The sequence below is a fragment of the Cylas formicarius genome, unplaced genomic scaffold (assembly GCF_029955315.1).
Source record: "Cylas formicarius isolate icCylForm1 unplaced genomic scaffold, icCylForm1.1 PGA_scaffold_1__22_contigs__length_36826433, whole genome shotgun sequence".
In the NCBI taxonomy this organism is placed as follows: domain Eukaryota; kingdom Metazoa; phylum Arthropoda; class Insecta; order Coleoptera; family Brentidae; genus Cylas; species Cylas formicarius.
The window spans coordinates 21602896-21616646 of record NW_026844264.1 but is presented as its reverse complement, the minus strand read 5'-3'; the positions used below and the strand labels follow the sequence as shown (position 1 = coordinate 21616646).

Sequence of the window (13751 nt, the reverse complement as noted above, 5' to 3'; positions counted from 1 at the left end):
ACCAAATCAGTTGGCGGCATCATCGAATTACCTGAGAATTAAGACACTCTGCCCACCAATCCTCGACAATCACAACACCAAACCCAACCCACGAAGCAATTCCCGCCAATACCGGAGTCCGACGGGCGGTGTTCCTCACGCACGTGTTACCCAGGTAAATTGATACCGTAGAGGGGAAACTCAACTTTATACCTTAACTTTTATTAAGGTATGTTTCAGTTAGGTGTTATCTGCCACGGATTGTAGTGTCGCCGGCTGAAAAATCTGACGTCGTTTTTATCATTCCGATTAATCTTTGGTTCTTTTGTTTTTTCGCAAATCTTTTAAACTGATTTCGTTATCGATATTCGCATATTCTGACCGTATGTTTGAGCGAACAATTTAGTGACGTTTTGGGCGAAGCGCATCGTTTTTGCATTTTAGTGACATGGTGAGAACGTATCGCAGTGCTTGAACCACTTGTTTCGAGCAAGGTGAGTGGAACATTTTCATTTAATCGCTTTTCCTACACTTATTTAGAATATGCTATTCAATTCGGTTGAAATAGTTTTTTTTAATATTCCTCAATCAGAATATAATTTTAATTTAATAAAAATGACTGCTTGATATTTCAAATTGCTTGTACCTTGGATAAAAATGCAATTCTTGGCATTCTTAAACCTTTATGTCTGTATTACAGTGCCAAACCAATTATTTTGTTTGATTGTTTTCTATTGTCCAAACTCAAAACAAAGTTTTAGTAACCTGTCCTTTATTAGTATTGCAAGGTGAAAGTTGATCTTATTTTTGTCTACTCTTGACGTGATTTCTTTGGATAACTCGTGTAGGTGGCACTAATGTTGTTGACTATTCATTGAACTCTACACCTTTGACAATCTGCATACTTCTATGCTGTGTTTTCAGAGAAATCCTTGAAAGTTTCTTATTCGCCATTCTACTGTCCAAATGTATATGCTTAATTTATTTTAGTAGTAGTACTAGTAGTGTTGCCTAAAAGTATTGAAACTAATACAGGAATTTCGTTCTAGTTTCTCTAATTGCAATTAATAAAAATATTATTAGAAATGAAAAGACTGATAGCGTAACTTAACAATAACAAATAAATAGATTCACAATGTACAACCTATAAAATAGGAAAATTAATTCTCATAACTTTTATTGGGAAAAATATTTTTTTATATTCTAGAAAAAATTACAATGATTAATCAAATCAATCAATCAATTGTTTTAAATGAATAACATTTTCCTTCTCACTACCACGCAGACAATTTTTTAAAATTCTCGATAGCTACCAAATTGAATAAAGGATCCTGATTTTTGACACATTATTTTAGCTTTTTAACTATCTGCTACACTATGACCGACAATTTTGTGTATGTTTAAAACATAAACAAATTGTTGGTCAAACTATAGCAGATAGTGAAAAAGCTTAGAATAACAGGTCAATAATCAGACCTTTTATAATTTGTTTTACTCAAGGAACCTAACAATTTCGTATCCTCAGGACGCATTGACGCAATCCAACAAACAAATCTTTTTAAAAATAGAAATTGAGTTGAAAAAAATCACGTTAGAACAAAAAAAACTTAAACCTAAACCTAAATCTAAACCGAAGATGACTGGAGTAAGTACAACCATGGTAATAACGAAATGACATTTTGAGAATAAGCCAAATGTGAGAAAAATTAAATAACACGTTGAATTCGTGGTATGTAGTAGTGGGAACGTGGCGATTTTAAAACAAGGAGCATGTGAAGCTGAAGTACAAAATAAATTGCATGTTAATACCAAGTGTCCTAAATTTTACAATAAATCCTATACTTCCGTAACTTTAAGTAAAATGCGAAAAAACAATTTATTTGAAAGTATCATTGAAACGTGTGCCACCGTGTGTGACAAAAATTATACAATTTAAAAAGCATATGCAAAACCACAAAAACAGTAATGAAATATATAGAGATATCCCAATCCTAACATGTTTTATTTTTTTCTGCACACACAATTTGTGTTTACCCGTTTTGAATATCGAGAAAAACACAAAAAAAAGGGTCGCAAAAACTGCAATAACATATACTTACGCAAATTGACCGTTGGAATTTATGTTGGCTACTGATTCTTAGGTATTGTCTAGTGCCCTTAAAAAATGTACTAATTCGTATCGTACCATAAGGAACCCAGTTTCATCTTCTTATAAACGTCTTCTTATCCCCTTTGTAAATATAATCATAAGAATATAGGTTTAAATGAATAACGCATTATTGTTGTGAGGGAACATTTAAAACAGTTTTGAGAATATTTTTGAATTTTTGTTTTAATATAATTGAGCACGCTTCAACTGAGTGTTTTATGGACCAGTAATTATTCCTCACGTTTCTTCAAATATTTCAGCAGAAAGCATTAGAACATTAATGTTACAACACACGCTCTTGCTATAAAATGAAAATTAACTTAAAATTAACTCACGCAGAATGTCGGCCTATAGCATGGCCATTTATCTCCTTCCAGTGTCAACATAGCGTTCTCTATACACCTATCAGTGCCGTCTGTCAGAACCAGCCCCAGCCTACTATGCACTATGCACTACTTCAAAGTAGCTATAAGTAGATACTTCATTTCCGTATGCATTAAACTTCAAATTGGAACAATTACCAATGGAAATCTACAAAGAAATGATCGTACAAAACCCTTGTATGCTATGATGTGAGCCGATCCTGAACTTACGGGAAAATCATCCCAAGCACACAGCATCACAAACTTGGCTGCACTATTGCCTTACACCATAATGATCATGAAAAATACAAACTTTTCTACAGTACTCTACTTGAACCAATTCCCGGCAGAAAATACAAATATATATACAAAATTGGCTTTATAAAATGATATAAGGACAATGAAAGTACCTCAGTCGACTAGGGAAAAATGTAGAAATGAAAATTTAAATTAAAATTTTTATTGACGCATCTAGCATTTACAATATAGTTTAACCCAAGAAAAATAGTAAACACACATGTCAATCGAGTAATAATACTTAATCCAAACAACACTTACAATTGCTAAACCACCAAGTTTACAAGGCGACGGGTTGATTAAAAACAGTCTTCTTTACTTTACAATTAAAACTGCTGAGAGAGTCAGAAAATAAATCAATACGCTCGTTATTTGAGAGTAAAATATTTGTCAGCTTGCACATTCGATTCAAAGGCGAGTTAACACCATAGTTGGTCCTATGAAAATCAATGTTAAAAAGAGCCTTATTTCTTGCATTAATAGGAGAAATATGAAAACCAACAGATGCCAGAAGATCTGGTGTATCCATCAAGTTATTTTATTATATTTAGTTATTAGTTATCGTAGTTTATTTCCTCAAATGACATTAACAAATTTAAAACCTATCCCTCTAAGGAATTGCATAGTGTGGTTGCCAGACACAGCTAGCATAGGTACTCTAAAATTGAACGCACAAGTGCACAGTACAGCTCCCTATACGTAAAGATGTTTTCAAAACCCTTCAAAGTTTGAAAAACAAACCCAAGCAATCGAATAACTCTGTTAGTCATAAAATCAATGTGATATGCAAATGTGAGCTCCGAATCGAGCCAAACTCCAAGATCTTTAACTAGGTTCCGTCTCTCGAGCGATCCAGAATTCAAATGAAATGGATCTTTGGGTCTACTAAAGCTTACAATGTTGCACTTGTTTGTATTAAGAGTTAAATTGTTCTGTCTACACCACAAAGAAAACCTATCAAGATCCTCCTGTAATCGATGACAGTCAAGAGGTAATGCTACAACCTTAAAGAGCTTTAAATCGTCCGCAAATGCAAGAAATTGGCAAAAGCGAAAAATATTTTTTTAAGTCATTAATGAAAACATTGAAAAAGAATGTGGAAAGATGTCCCCCTTGAGGGACACGAGACGTCGTAACAGTCTCTAACGAAATGTAATTTTTATTCTCGAAGACCCCCAACAGCGAACGCTCATAGCTCAGGAGGTTCGAAACAGTTGACCTTCCCTTGACAAAATCATGCTGTTCGGTTATAATAACGTTTTTAAAATGAGGGGTGACATAATCGGAAACTATATCCTCAAATATTTTCGAAAAAAAGCAGATTTTAAAAACTGGGGCGGTAGTTTTTTATGTTAGCCCTGTTACCATCTTTGAAAATGGGTGTAACACAAGATTTTTTCCAATATGAAGGAAAAACGCCGCAACTTAGTGAAAAAGTAAAAAATTTAAATAAAATTTCGGATAGAACGAATTTACAATTCTGCACCAGTATCACAGGTATACCGTCGGGTCCCGGTCCTACGAATGAATGAAAGGTTCACGAAATAAGCATTCCGAGTCAAGTCCAAAATCATCGGAAACTGACGTGTTGTCCTGTTAATAATGTATATCTACCAAACGTCAGCAATTGTAATAATACATTACATTGATTTAGAACGAGAGGAGGATAGCAGAGAGTGCTTAATAAACGAATGAGTGAAGAGGTAATGCGTAACGTGACTGCGGGAGCTGACGAATATCGAAATTACATAGCTAAAATCTAGCGAAAACATCCCATTGCCAACTAATCAAAACTGGCGTCTTAAAGTGGCACTTTCCACACGTTTGATCTGTGCATAATTAGATATTTTAGAGATACTTTGAGAAACGACGCCAACTGCATCAGTTAAATTCAATTTTAATCGATTCAATTAGTTAGCAGTGTAATCACTATAATCACGATACTTTGCTTTCGACTTAAATTGTGTAAAAAACATTAGAGTTGACAATCAAAACAACTTAATTGCGACAAAAAAAATAGTACAACGAAACTATACGTTGTACCATTCCCATTAGGGAAGGTGCGTCACTGGTTTACCCATCAAAATTTCCACGTGCCGCTACGTCGTTAGAAATCTGAAAAGCAGAAAAACGTTTTAAAGTTTCGCGATAACAAGTAAATTATAGCTTACTTCGATTGCCCGCGGTAATTAGCTATCTGTATATATTTATATTAATCACTTTGTTTAAGCTTAATAGTGTGCGTCGATTGCTCTTTGTTGATGAGCTGACTTTTCAGAAAGGCGCGTCATGAATTGTTTTCTTATCAAAAATATATTTTTCTACTCCCTAACCAAAATAAACAATTATACAGCGAAGGCGCATGCAGAAAGTGTCACGTAAATTTCGTTACTCACGGTTGATTTTAGTTATACGCTGATGGGCACTCTAATAATGGTCTTAAAAAAGTATAGTATGCAAACGTTGATCCACATCCAATAAAAATTAAAATTTCAATTCTCTGAGTTTCATTTAGGGCACAGAAGACAAAATGGTACCCTTAAAGTTATGATCAGGATAAAAAAATATGAACGACACTTTTGATAAACTGAACTTATATTTGTATGTTTCCTATGGGATATCATATTAAACATAATTGAAAATTAACAAACAACAAAATCTGAAAACAACATTTAGTCCATTTTGCCTTCATAGGAAGGTACAACGACACCCGCAAGAAGGCATAATGGACCTCAACACAAAACATTTAATCGTTGCATGTTTCGCAAGTACAAACCACTTCTTCGTCTTCATCTTCAGCGTCAGCGAAGGAACAGTGAGCCCAACGTTTACATGTGAGACACTGGATCCAGCCTTCCGTTGACGTTGAATACAAATAGTGACGATACAGACACTCTGCGTCTTCTGTTCTTTTTGATAGGGCGAGGATGTAATCATAGGGGTCTTACATCTTTTTCGGGTCACCCTTTTTGCTTGTTCCGTTTTTGGTGTCTGCATGATCTGTTCAGGCGAAACCATAAAGCTTTTATTTAAAGAAGTCTGGTAGATGGCGAGGTCTGCAAGTGGTTCATTGTCGGAATCATCACTTTCGTCCTGGTTCGAATTTGGAGCGACAGCATCGGTAAAAGCTAATGGGTTGGTTTCTTAGGCTTGCAAATATCAGAATATATGCTTCCATCGTGGTCAGGTCCAGGACTTAAAGCGACGCCGACGCCTAAATCAATTAGGGGCTTTAAACAAGATGGCTGAGATGCCTTCATATTTTCTTCTGTCTGGTGATTGTCGAAAATATCGGTCGTGTCTACTGCCAGAAATCTGCTTCAGTAAATATATTGGGGTCTGTTGGCCATATTACAGTTGCGGCAAACGAATTATGCTATTTAAAATGAAGTGACCACCCGCCCTGGGTTCGTTTTGGCCCACCGCTTTACTGCGTCAGCAAAATACGTAGATAGTGGTCCCATAAAACCCACGTCCAGTGGCTGCCGATAGTGGTTACAGTGTGGTGGAAATCAAAGAATCCCATGCTTATTAATGATGTTCAAATTTTTTGTATGACTGCCATGCCCGTTTAAGAAAAAGAACACTGGATTTTCCAACGAACCTCTGCAAAATTTAATGATCTTCGCAAAAATATCCTTCTGGATCCTTCCGCTCTCATGGCACTCCGGCAATCCGCCTAAGAATCTCGAGAGGCATTATTCATGAGAATAACAAATAAGAGTAGCATGTATGAGCCCTCTACATTCAAGCAAAATACAGTAATTAGTATTTGGATCCTTTCAGTCGTCGTTAATACACCAACTTGCTTTTTACCCTTTGTGCTGATTATTTTCGGCAATGTCTTCGATGTCCTGGTCATGCCCGTCCCGTCTACGTTATATATTATATCTGGTGTTAGTTTATAATTATCGGTAGCTCCAAATAAAAGTAAAAAGAAATCCGATTAAACCCTGCAGCTGATGTGGCTTATGGTTAGTTTTGCTTAGTTTGAGTTTGAGGCGGCTTCTGCTTTGTGAAAACTAAGATCGGGAATTTGTTTTAAAAAATTCTCAAACCAATGTTTACAGGCCATCCTTGTACTTGGGTCAAAGTTATGCTGAATATTATTTCGTTCTGCCAAGTTGTATGGCAAAGATCTCAAATCCTTTGTTGAAAGGCCAAAGAACCTGGCCTCCATATCTTTTACGTGCGCAGCAAGCACTTTCTCCTGATTTTTATTAGATACCATATCAATTCTCCCCACTTTCTTCGCTGTTGCTGTATCAATATCTGGATTGTTTTAATTGTAAAGCTGTAGTTGACGTTTTAATGTTGTTTTAGGGACATTATAATTTTCAGAAGCCTTTCAAACTTCCATAGCCTTAGTTGCAACTTTAATTATTACTTGTTTCATTGATTATTCGGTCTTTCTAACCATCTGAGAATATTAAAAGGTTTGCTTAAAAGACGTTATTTAGCCAAAATGTACCAGGAAGGCAAAATGATCCAATATTTGCAATATTCTAGAAAACGAACTGGAATTTGTATCAATATAGAACAACAAAGAAATATAATTTGAAGCTAATATCTTACTCTTAAATATTTTAGTAGTATCTGCGCACCCTATTATAGAGGTAAAAAGTACAGGCATTAAAATATTGTTTCATTTTTATATTAAATTCTACCAACTATGGCTTACCTTGTTAAAATTTCGTAGGTCGATCTTGCCGGCTTGTAGTCATCTGTCCGAAGCTTGTTGCGTGCAGGAAAATTTGATGTCAACAACTTTGTTGTAGAGATGGTGCAAATAGTATTTGAAGGATTTAAACGGACTTGCAGGATCCGTTATGCCTTCCTTTCCCCTACTCTCCTTAGAAATAGAAATGTTTTTTGCTTTTTTGCTCATAAAAACTAAAAGATGGGGTATAGGTTATGTTATATGAATTATGAGTAAAATTTGAGACAGAATTCGAAAATGGATTTAAAAAATTGTGTTGAATTAAAAAAAAGAACATGGTATTGATATGTTGTATTTACTGCAAAGAAATAATTGTGATATGTGTGTACGAGCATTTTCTTTAAATCCAATATCTTATTTTTAAATGATTTTGTTCCATACTTGAGCCGTTCACAGGATCCACCAGACAAACAAATTAATAGCTTTTTAATAGTACTTCAAAATTGAAATTTCGGAACACTACCAAATTGATGAACATATCAACCGGCCACTTCCAGAAGATTGAAAATTACATCTGTAATTCAAATACTAAGCAGTTGTTGTCTACTGTGGTAATTATCTTTGTTGTTATTAAAAACAGGTATTATGGACTCTTAAAATTCCTCTGCAAACTCTGTATCGTGTTGGAACCTTAGTCGAAATGTAGGCAAATTGAATCTTGCCAATAGGTAGGTAACGGTTATGTTGGATCGTAATGCAATAGCCTACAATTATAATCGGCTTCAGTTAGAACCTGTGTAGTGATACCGGCATATGTGGCAATGTGAAAAGCAATTATATCGTAGTTTTGTACTTCCCCAACATTTTTCTTTTGTTCCAAGTGCCAGAGAGGTTGCAACATTCGACTTACTCAATTAGTTTGGCATTGAATTTTATAAAGCGTAGCTATAAAAAACATATTTTTATTTGAATCGCCCTATATATTTGTGCATTCTATGATTCTTTCCAGATATATTGGTAGAAATGTTTATTATGAGGCTGTAATCGTTTTGAACTTTAATACTGCACAGCAAGTAAACGTAAACATTACAATACGAAATAAACTTATAACGCTAGGCAAGTAGTTTTTTACTACGCGCATCATCAACTTAAATTTCTACATGTCTTTCATTTTCGTAGGCAGTATCAAAAAATTACCAAATTTCCATTTTTCCTTTGCTACAATATTTTTTTTTTTTTTGAAGAAACTGCTTAATGAAGCAATTATTGAATATTTCAAATACAAATATATATTCCACTTTACTTATTTCTCAAGATAATATTCAGTTATCGCTGGGCAAAAGCACAATTTATCCGGAATTTAGTTTAAATCGGTTAAAGGAAATTTTGAAAACTGAAGAGTGAAAACTTGTTTATAAAATCTTAATCATGAACAGAAATGTATAACATAATTATGATGATGCAACGGTGCGATTTCAAATATTTCCAAGAACTAATATTGATTGTAACAATCCGATTATGAAAGCAATAAAAATATTTAGTGATTTACCTCATTTTATATATTTATTATTATTATTTTAGAGGACAGTGTTAAAATCACCGATTTGAAAATTTTTTAGTTTATTTTGTTGTAATATATGTTGCTAAAATAATCAAAATTTCAAGGGAGGATGTAAATCCTTTGATCTTATGGAATATTTATCCAAACAATTTTCGCGAGAAATTTCCACTCTACCTATAATCTAAAAATTATTCTAATAAAAATTCTGAATTGTCAGCCTTGTTGCCCTATCAATATTTCTTCAACGCTTCTCACCATCTTATTTAATAATTTTATATCTGCTTAAGCGCAGCAATGCATAGGTTTCGCAATCCAATTGCGAGTACTTTTTAAAATCGAGGAGTTATTTTTCATCCACTTTTCTAAATACGTAAATGCCATCTTAGGTACTTTTCTATTTCCAGTATCTTTGTTGGTCAGTAATATCATATCAAAAAGTGTAGTAAACTGCTTCGATGTATTTCGCGTGGCGTATGATTTTCTATACGCCAGTGCATTATAAGAAATCATTGCGATTTTTGTCAAACCGATAAGAAATCATCCTTAAAAAATCACTGTTTTACATTCACTTGAATGATTTGTTAAGCGTTCAACTTCTACTGAATACAATAATACACATTTCTGGTAAACAATCCCTCAATCCCCAGTCGATCGATACGTTCACTCTCTGTCCCTTTATCCATGATGAGCATGTAGCGAACACCTTAATCCGGTAAAAAAATAAATCAATTTTGGGGTGAGGGGATTGTATATATGGTCACCTGGTGGGTTAATACCGTTTGCCATTAACATGCCTGGTATATAGTGGACAAGACCCGATCACGCAACACAACAGACGAAGGGACGAACGAACGGTGATTTCATATATTGTTTCCCGAGATTGTCAACGTAATTGCTTTGCTTCGAAGGTAAATGTATATGGGAAATGACAATTAGTTGTTCTTATTCTGGGGACGATTTAAAATCGCTGGCACGCATTGGACATTAAAATTTTCGTTGATGTACGACTTTGCGTGTTGACGAAATAAAAGTCCGATATTACCACAGACGGCGGGTGGCAGGGAAATGAAAACATTAGCCGCGTCATTTTTGGAATCGCTCAGATGTTTCTCCAGATTACGATCTTGTTAGTGACCTGCGGGGCAAATTGAAGCTATAGGCGATGGAAAATTTTGATATTATCTTCTATGCCAACAAATAGAGATTCTAAAGTGACAATGGTACCTGGATACCGATTGTCAAAGAAGTGTGTAGTTCATTGGCTGCGTGTTAATTTCAATATCGCAATTTTAATCAATTCTTTTTTATTGTTTTGCGTTTTTGTTGTTAATCAGTCTCAATGCTTTTGAAAAATTATATAGAATCAAAATACGAATAAAATGAATGCTAGTAGCAAAAGGAAAAATAAAATACAAAACGATTTTCAAAGATTATTTAGTGCGCAGTTTTTTGGGTTGTAATTTATATAGGATGCTTATTTAAAGCGAGACATATGATTATTTGGAAATTTGCTCCCTTGCATTTCATATATTTTTTGCAATGTGTAGAGTTGTGGAATCGACCGGTCAAATTTTTTGGTATCAATTGACTCGTCATTTGACCGAAATAATTTTTAAAACACAATGAAATTTATATTAATTTAGTTATTTATATTTATATATATTGTGCGTTATGGTCTGTTGAGAGATGTAAGAAAGTGACCAATTGCTTTTGAATGGGATTATCCAAGGGTGGTCATTAACATACAATGCAACAAAATTATTACCTAAAGTTTCGGAATTTAAATTCAGGTAAAATTGTGGTCCGTAATAGAAAATAATTTTATACTTACCTTTGTTTGATATTCTTTGGTTTGGTATACTACTTAGTTTAAGTTTATTAGTAATCATTCATATTTCGTGTGTGATACAGCGTGCGTTGAATCGTGTGCGAATTATGCAAAATATGTGCGAGTCTAGTGTATCTCAGGAGATGCTCCCTCCCAAATGTAGAAAACACTATCCTATTGAGACTAAGGAAGTTATAAACAATGTTTATTTGACTCTCATTGAACGTGGTGCCAGCAAGCAAGCATCTTTAGAAGAAACGGCCACATTGACGAAAATTCCAACATCAACTGCATGGAAAATTGTAAATAATCCCATTTCAGCGAGGAAAAAAAGAAGCGATGCTGACATTTTCTCGAGTGTACATGAAAGTGATCAAGATATAATACGGCGTAAAATTTACCGAGGAACAAGCTTCACTTCATAAGCGCTACTACTAGTTCTGTGCTAGAGGGATCCTACATTATACAGGTGGTTTAACATTTGTGATTTTACCGCTAGACACAAACATCAATACAAATATCAACTATTCTGAAACAGAATTAGAAGTCCTTTTAAATGATATAGTATGTGCCTATGCTTTACTGGTTAGTACTCAAAAAAAGCAACAAAATCTTTTAGAAAGTTTATGCTTACCATGTTGCGGATTATAGGTGCGAAGCAAAATAGACTGCCACATGGAACATCCTTTTTTTTATTAATTCGGTTGGTTTATTAATTTGGGAAGAGATAGTGATACCACAAAATTACTCTGCTGTTCGAATACTTTTGTATTAGACGTGTCTAATATCTTTAAAACCGTAAGAACAGGATTCAACTAATGGATAAGGCTGATAAAAAGTGATTTGAGTAGGGGTACACTGAAAATATGGTGAGTTCTATGGTTAGTTAGCCAAAAGAGGATTTGAAGAATGATCCGAATTCAGAAGAGAGATCCTTTGGAATATCCAAATAATTTGTTCACCTATTTTTCATTTGTAGTAATAGAATCAATCCAAAAACTAAAAGATGTGTTTAATTGACATTGAAGCGTGTCCTGAAAATGGCATACCAGCTGGAATAATTAGACCAATCCAGGAGATATTCACTAGGAATTTCTTAGGAATCAGGGTAGAGCAACAACTTGGGGGATAATTCCAGTTAGCCAGTGAATAAGGCAAGGTGACTTATTAATTTCATATGTCTCGTGGTGAACAAAATAATAAAAAACTGAATGGAATATGAAAATATTAATATGGTGCGTTATGCCGTTAAAGCAGCTCCACTTGCGGAATGTTAAGACGATTCTAGGATTCTACATGAATTTGCACTATTTTGTGAGAAATTCTAGCTTAAGCTATCTTCGAAAAAGTCAGACACGCTAGCTAAAGAACCGTTACCTTGTAAGTTCCAACTTTATAACACTATCCTGAAAAAACTACCCCGGTGCCCAAATAACAAAAACCAAGAATATCAACGGGGAAGTCAGACTTCACACTATTAGGGCGTCCGCTATATCGGGATGCATCAATGATGCGGTGTTGTCCAACACACTTGTGGCAACAGAAACAAAAGTCCTCATATATAAGAGCATTGAGCAACATTGAGAAGATTGAGAAGATATCAGGGATAAGTGCAAGATTCTTGATCGACCAAGAAAGGGCTAGAAGGATGCTTGGATTAAACAGGTCTAAGGAAAAGAAGAGTTCATTATATATTTTACATTTTTTAAAGAATATTAGAATAATATTAATATTTCAAAAATTACATACATTCAAAAAAGTTTATAATTAATTTTTGATCAATTTTTTCCAGTGTCAACAATTTCTAAATCTCATAGAACAATATACAATACAATACAATAGACGTTTTTTACCATTTTTTAGCACTTTTGATATAACAAGAAGTAGCTGGCGCATTATTTATATCAATATATAATTTTCTTTTAAAACGTTATTACTCGTTTTGAAAACCATACAACGAAGTTATAATTTGATAGCAACAGGTCGCAAGGCAAGTTTCTGGAAATATTTATTTTGAGTTAGTTAAAGGGCTGCTCTCGATCCATTTACTTACTTTTTCAGGATGCCTAAGGTGGCGTTGTTAGGCTCACCTTACACATCGGCTTCAAGAGATACGCCCCCTAGGTCGCCAGTGTGTAGCCCCGCTTGCAGTCCCATTGTCGAAGTATCCAGCAGGAGTATAAGTCCTGCATCTCCGCGATCTCCTCTTCCAGGAACTGGCTCCCGACACAGCGCGTTTTCTCTGGTCTATCCTAAGGATATCAGAAACGATAGTAAGTACTATCGGGGAAACGGGGAATGATGCTATACGTGCACAGAAGTGCTATAATCCAGAAAGAGTTTGAAACAAATCAGATTTCGATGATATACCAAATACTGAAAATTTTATAGTATACAAAGTATACGAGGCTAATTACCCTTTTATACTATAAAGTTTTCAGTATTTGGTATATCATCGAAATCCTAGTTGTTTCAAACTCTTACTCTCTAGTTTTTCTTAAATATCTCTCTCTATCTTAAATATTTTAGTCTATTTTTCTTGTGTTTGAGTGAATTGTTTAATTATGTATTCACATGTGTTTGCTTAGATAGTTTTTCCTTAATCGGTTAAGAGTAAAAGTGAGTGAAAACTGTTACTTTCCTTTCCCTAATATTGCAGTAATTTAAACTGTACCTTTGTTATTTTATTTCTAGGTATGGGCGCCCTTATGTACGCCAGCTCAATCAACCCTCTAATATCTTGTTCCTATCCTCCATACATATGGCATCCCATCCAAGGCCTATTTCTACCTTACAATCCCGCGCACACCTCAGAACCGCTTAGCCCGGAAAGAGCAAGTAACGTTGAGCAAGCAAAAAATCCGGAAAAAACCAAAACGGGTTAGTACCAAACATATCTTACCACGAAAAGGAAA

At 34.6% G+C, this 13751-nt stretch overlaps 1 protein-coding gene across 1 annotated transcript in view; it reads left to right on the top strand.

Moving 5' to 3' along the window:
- Positions 1-236: 236 nt before the first annotated feature.
- LOC132697093 (zinc finger protein 271-like) overlaps positions 237-13751 on the top strand; it is a 32550-nt gene continuing 19035 nt past the window's right edge. Inside the window, exons 1-3 of the mRNA XM_060662378.1 lie at positions 237-473; positions 12898-13109; positions 13531-13716. Coding sequence (XP_060518361.1) covers positions 12899-13109; positions 13531-13716 — 397 coding nt within the window. The 5' untranslated portion in view covers positions 237-473; position 12898. The remainder of the gene's footprint in view (positions 474-12897; positions 13110-13530; positions 13717-13751) is intronic.